This window comes from Tachypleus tridentatus, chromosome 4 (assembly GCF_004210375.1).
Source record: "Tachypleus tridentatus isolate NWPU-2018 chromosome 4, ASM421037v1, whole genome shotgun sequence".
NCBI classification, from domain to species: domain Eukaryota; kingdom Metazoa; phylum Arthropoda; class Merostomata; order Xiphosura; family Limulidae; genus Tachypleus; species Tachypleus tridentatus.
The window spans coordinates 4,129,752-4,136,700 of record NC_134828.1 but is presented as its reverse complement, the minus strand read 5'-3'; the positions used below and the strand labels follow the sequence as shown (position 1 = coordinate 4,136,700).

The following is a 6,949-nucleotide window of genomic DNA, read 5'->3' as shown; positions in this document are numbered from 1 at the left end:
TTAGTTTTCATTATAACGATGCACATGAGATGGCGTTAGTTATACGATTAACTCTGACTGGCAAATAGAAGGGTATTAGTTATTACTGTGAAGACCGAAACCGAGAAAGTTATTCTGGTAATGTTAATATTAATAAATAATGTTGTAAACGAAAACTCAAGTAAAGAGTTTGTTTATTTTCATGCGTTTAATAATTTATTTCATTAAACTTATAATAGTGTATAAAATATGTATATTTTAACTATTAACATCTTACAGCAACAGTAAAGGCTATTATTACTAATTATTAATATTATCAATACTCCATATTTATTATTATTGTTACTTTTGTTTTAATTTCACTTCGACTAGGATCGTTTTACTTTTAGACTCCCACTCTTTTTTAAGTTTAACTTAAGCTTTTATCTTTATACTTTATTAATGATAATATGAGACAGTTTAGTTTTATGTTCTTGATTGATATTACAATATTGATGAAAACAAAAAAGACTGAGTTTTAAGTTTTTGAAATGTGGCTGTCGTTTATTAGTTGTCACTCAGTTATAAGTTAAAAATCGAGAGTGCTCATTCAAGTTTGTTTTTATGCATAATAATGGTAGTTTAAGTTGGTTAGGCCTAACGTAAATTAGGGTAGGTATGAAATTAAGAGTTTCTGGGTACAAGGCTTTAAGCTAGAGATGAGAAATAAAATATTAGAACTTGTAAAACCAATATCATTTTGAAATATAGCAGATTAGTCTTGATTTCACAGCTTGCTGTAATGCACATTTCACTATTTTTTGGAATGTTCCCCCTCCAGTTTATACTCTAAACAGTTATAGTCAAATGGACCATTTCGTATTCAATAGTAATGGTTAACTATAAAACTTTGACATGATATATTGAAGTAATTATTCATAGTTCATAGTATCTCTTGATTAGTTTTGATTTCACATCTTACTGTAATGCTATGTCACTAACTGTACTTTATTTTTTTTTTTCCCCAGTTTGTACTGTAAATAAATTTATAGTCAAATGAACTATTTTCATATTCAATAGCAATAGCCAACTATGAAACTTTGTCATTATGCATTCAAATAATTATTTCTTGTTTATAGTACCTCTCACTTTTTTTATATACTTGGCAAAATGATTTCCCGTGTGACTGTACAATACAGAATAGTTTTGAAACAAGTGTAATATTACTGACATGCATTACTACTGAAGCTGTTGAAGGCTGTAGATATTGAATCAAACACAGTAGTAATAATTATATATCAATTTTTAAAACGATTATTTTACTTTGTAAAGGCATGTGGAGAAAGAAAACTTTGACTAGTTTATGAAAAAATAAAAATATATGTGATATTCTGCACAACAGTAAAGAGATGTCTGTGTAATTAAAATTATAAAATCTAAATAAGAAAGTCAGGATATATTTACCAAAGTTGGAAGATGAATAGAACTGTAGGAATTTGTGATGACAAGAAACCCACTTGAAGTAAAAATATATCTCGGGGCTGCTGGTATGGGTATTAACACTTTTACTAACAAAGCAGAGAACAATGTTTCAACCTTCTTAGGTCATATTCAGTTGGTAAGTTACTTTTAATTTTGGTAAATGCAATGTTATGATAATTACATGGGAACCAACTTGGTAGTTTGACTGAAGAAGAAATATTTCTGGCGTGCGAGTTACTCAGGGTAATGCTCTGTTGCATGTAGTAAATAAATTATATTGATTGCATGTGAAAGTAATTATCTACACAAATCACTAGTTGGGCCTCTTTAAAATATTGTGTTTGCCTCCTTATTTAATAAAGGTTATTTCCATATTTGAAATGGTTCAGAGAAAGACTTCTAGGGTGAAAGGATTATTTTACTAGGATAAGGTTATTTCCTCTTGAAAATGTGGTTAATATTTAATCTTACTGAAGTTTACAATGTTATCCAAGAAATTGATAGGATAAATGTTTGATATTTTGTGCTGTGTACAAAAGACAACAAGATGATAGAATGTAAGTTTAGGTTTTGAAAAGACAATTTTGCTTTATTAATAGGGGTTGACCTTTACAATAATTTGTTGTCTGTATGGTGGTGGTTAGCATTTTATAGAAATTTAAGGGTCTCAAGTAAATGATTTCCTGAAAATTAGTGTCAAATGTTTACATGTTTTTAACTTGACTAATTAAATAAATTTTTTATTTAAGTTTATATATTTTGTGTAATAGGAGACCAAAACTGAACATATTACTCCAAATGAGTAAGGCCTTTTCAGAGTTTTGTACAAACTGATAAAAACCTTCCAACTCTTTTACTCAATATATTTAAACAGGTCAAAGAACCACATATGTTTTTTTCACCACCACTAAACACACAGATATTTAACTTGCACTATATGTGGTTGTCACTTGATTTTAAGGAAATTGTACTCAAGTTAGAGATGTTTTTATGTTGTGATTGTTGCTCCTTGGATAAACAGTTTTTTTAACTTCTTGATTTTGGTCACATATAAAGTTTGGCACAGAGACTGATGTTTTAACTCTAGTAATCTCATAAATATAATTTTATTTAATTTAATACTGTTTGTGTACAAAACTGCCTTTGTCTCATTTACAATACCTATTTTTCCCTTCTGTTGTTAATTATTTAATATTCCTGATTTTTGTAATTACTGAAATATTATAAGCTTTTTGATATATCTTTCGTTAGTTCTTTTTATGTTTTATCTGTCAAGAGTTCTGAAATGCCGTTATCTTAATATTTATGTTTTAGATTTGATTGACATGTTTTATTAATCTTAAGAGTTTCTGGGTAGTTTATGAGCAAGTCTGTGTTTTGGTCAATTTGTTCTCAGTAATATGTCTGAAGTGAAGAGACTTGTGGCAGCCATCATCCAGTTTCTTGGAGACCAGCTTCATAATGGAGACTTAACATCAGATGCAAAGGAAAGCCTTGAAGGTAAGGGTACATTTACTAAGTGGGTTATTTCCAGTACAATAAGCATCAAGGTTATTTACTGATGGACTAGAATTAGCCAACCAAGTATATCAGATTCTATATATAGTCCATTTCTCAGTGTCTTACTAGTCTTACAGACCAATTTATTTTACCCAGTTTCTTGCCTGTGTGGATAATGCTGCTTATCAAACTGTGTGTAGCTGAAGATGAATTGCATCATGTTTACAACATCATTTGTATTCCAGGAAAAGCAAGATTAAGCACTTATCCACCACTGTTGCAAGCATTTACAATTAGGAATGTGTGACAGAGATATACAGAAGTACTACAAACTGTATCTGTTAGTAGGAATGTGTGACAGAGATATACAGAAGTACTACAAACTGTATCTGTTAGTAGGAATGTGACAGAGATATACAGAAGTACTACAAACTGTATCTGTTAGTAGGAATGTGTGACAGAGATATACAGAAGTACTACAAACTATATCTGTTAGTAGGAATGTGTGACAGAGATATACAGAAGTACTACAAACTGTATCTGTTAGTAGGAATGTGTGACAGAGATATACAGAAATACTACAAACTATATCTGTTAGTAGGAATGTGTGACAGAGATATACAGAAGTACTACAAACTGTATCTGTTAGTAGGAATGTGACAGAGATATACAGAAGTACTACAAACTGTATCTGTTAGTAGGAATGTGTGACAGAGATATACAGAAGTACTACAAACTGTATCTGTTAGTAGGAATGTGTGGATTCCTGAGTAGCTTACTGAAGTGGACCATAACAAATGGTTTTTACCTTTTCTCACTCCAAAACTGTTTGCATGCACTTCTGCTGCCAACAGGGTATTCACCTAGATCCCAAGTTTCGTCTCTGAGAAGTTGTGCTTCCTGTGGTCCCTGAGGCAAAGTTTTTGAGGCTTATTTTTGACTGTAAGTTGGCCTTTATTCCACGCACATCAAGCAGCTATGAGTCTAGTGTACAAGGGCACTGAACATTCTCAGTGTCCTATCTTCCATCTCTTGGCAAGCAGATTGATGTTCTATACTAAAAATCTATCATACCCTTTTCAATCAAAACTGGATTATGGGCCTCAGGTCTGTGGCTCAGTCAGGATTTTGGTCTTGAAGATGTTGGACCTTGTTCACCATTAGGAACTTCAACCCTGCATAGGAGCTTTTTGCACTTCTCCAATCCAGAGTTTGTACACTGAGTTTTGTGAATTTCCTCTATATCTTCACCATTTGCAATTCTCTTTACTGTATGCTTCAGAACTTCAATTTTTACCACCAGTGTTTATGCTTTCATTCCTCAGTGGGCCATGCTTTTTCAGAATAGTAAGTCTGCAATTGTTCCTTTTGGCCTTTGTATCCAGGTGCTGTTGGATTAATTGGGTCTGTCCTTGGATAACAATACTGTATCCACTGATCAGTCCATCCCACCATGGCGAATTGGCAGTCAACTTGGAGTGAGCAATGTGATAAGCTTTTCCAGATCAAACCTTCTATTGCTCTTTGGACATCTTGCTTTCAGAAGGATCAGAAGGAGGAAGTTGTTCTGGCTAAGTTACACATTGGTCACAGTTTCTAACTCATTGCTCTATTATCTGGTACTGATGCATCAGTGTGTTGTTTGTGTGATGCTTAGGTCACAATAAGTCACATTTTACTGTCTTGTCATCATTACAACTTTCAACGATGGCACCATTTTAAACATGTTCTGTCCCAAAGTTTATTTATAACGATAGACGGTGTCATTGACGATGGTGACACTGTCCACCTTACAAATGTTTTTAGTTTTTTAAAGGCCATTAACCTTTTTAATGCTATTTAAGTGTTTAATTTATAAATTAGACATTTTAACATTCATCATCATAATGTAGCTTTATCTTAACATTTCCTTTCAAAACAAAGATGTCTTATTTTTCTAAGCTCCAAGACTCAGTTTCTGTGTTGTTTTTTTATGAAGTTGCTATACAGTGTCTAGAAACAGCATACGCAGTTCGTCACGATAGTCCCACTTCAGCTTCGGTCACTACCAACCGATCTCTTCTTGACATTTTTAGAGATGCAACACAACAACAGTGGTCTCTGGTATGTAGAATGTTTTACTGTTGGTATTTTGTGGTTCATCTTAAGTGACTCAAACTATCTAGTTGCCTGGTTATTTGAGAATTATTTTTCATAACTTTTTGAGAACTAGTTGTGAAAGTTTGCACAGTAAAAGTAAATATTGTTTTGAATTAATGTGCATTGGGCAGTTTGTCAAAAAACCAGGTGCACTTGATAAAAACTATTCCATTGAAGAAAGTGGAATTTTTGTTATTGTCGTGCTTATTACATAAAAGTAAATGTTTGACTTAATTTCCTGTGTCTTAATAAGATGATTAGAACAAATGTGACATATCTTCTACAAATGTTGTGTTACAGGTTGCAAGATTATTTACTGTGCATTAAGTAATAATTCAGTAGATCATAAGAGTTCATAGTTTAATTTCCTGAGTCTATTGTGTTAGCATGAATTGTGGCCAGAGTTAACGAAGTATCATAGACATGTTTATTAAGACAGTATGTAATTCTGAGTATATTTATTCCAGCATCTGGAACCTTTGGCACCCAATCTTGCATTCAGAGTTGTACTGATACACTTCTACAGTAAACCTTTGATGTAAAGTTCTGTTAAGTAAAATAAATTTAAACTTTTGTTATAATATTCTTTGTATCTGGAGTGAGGGATAAATAAGTCAGCATCTGGTCATTTCTTTAGCAATCAGGAGTCTGGTGTGTTACTGTTTTAGAACATGAGCACTATAACATACTTTATGGACTAAAAATTGTGATATATGATTTTTTAATTTGATGCATACAAATACAGTTTCTAAAATTTGGTATCCAAGTGACATTTCAAGATTTAGTCATCAAGTTAACTGAATTCTTAAGACATGCTTATAAGTTATATGTTGCTTGTAATTTTAATTAAGTTGTTTACTTCAGGGTGATGATGGGTCATCTAGTTTACCACCAAAAGCATGTGAACAAGACAAAGAGAAGGCAGAAAAACTAAAAAATGAAGGTAATTGTATGAAATAAGTTGACAGAAATGTCTCTGGTGTCTTAGTAAATACAGATAGCTGGGACATAACTGCTTTTTGCAATTAACATTTTCATTTGAAACCCTGAAGTGAATCACTTTTACATGGTGCTAATGTTTTCTTTAGATGTAAAATTAATTATTTAAAAAAAATATAAAAACTTCTGTTTTCTGTATATTTATTACTATACAAGTGCAAGCTGTCTGATCTTATTTTTAAGATTATTAAACTTATGGCTGGAGGGGGGGGTGATTAGGAACAATCTCGTTAGAAGACAGAAGAGTCTGTATCATTAACATGTTGACTCCCACATGACCCATCAGTGAGTTGTGTTATATTTGTTTTTTAAAGGGCAACTAAATCCACCTATCTTTTATTTTTTTAAGTTTTTTTATTAACCAGATAGTTGTATATAGTATATGAAAATAAGCTAAGCAAATGACTTTAAACAAAAATGGATACAAGAAAAAAGAATTTTGCAACAAAATTGTTATTTGGACAAAGTGAATGTTAAAAAATAATATTTTAAGTATAATGTGTACATTTCCCAACACAGTTTCTAAAATAGATTAAAAAAGAAATAAATCAGTTCATAGGGACAAATAAAAATAATGAATAGTAAGAAAGCAGTTCATAGTGACAAATAAAAATGAGTAAGAAAGCAGTTCATAGTGACAAATAAAAATAATGAATACTAAGAAAGCAGTTCATAGTGACAAATAAAAATAATGAACAGTAAGAAAGCAGTTCATAGCAACAAATAAAAATAATGAACAGTAAGAAAGCAGTTCATAGTGACAAATAACAATAATGAAGAGTAAGAAAGCAGTTCATAGTGACAAATAAAAATAATGAATAGTAAGAAAGCAGTTTATAGTGACAAATAAAAATAATGAACAGTAAGAAAG

General features: G+C 31.5%; 1 protein-coding gene across 2 annotated transcripts in view; it reads left to right on the top strand.

The window, feature by feature from the left end:
* LOC143248467 (small glutamine-rich tetratricopeptide repeat-containing protein beta-like) overlaps window positions 1-6,949 on the top strand; it is a 28,705-nt gene continuing 21,756 nt past the window's right edge. For both annotated transcript variants that reach the window (XM_076496867.1, XM_076496866.1), the window contains exons 1-4: window positions 1-117; window positions 2,837-2,940; window positions 4,919-5,043; window positions 5,944-6,022. In XM_076496867.1, coding sequence (XP_076352982.1) covers window positions 2,841-2,940; window positions 4,919-5,043; window positions 5,944-6,022 — 304 coding nt within the window. In that variant the 5' untranslated portion in view covers window positions 1-117; window positions 2,837-2,840. The remainder of the gene's footprint in view (window positions 118-2,836; window positions 2,941-4,918; window positions 5,044-5,943; window positions 6,023-6,949) is intronic.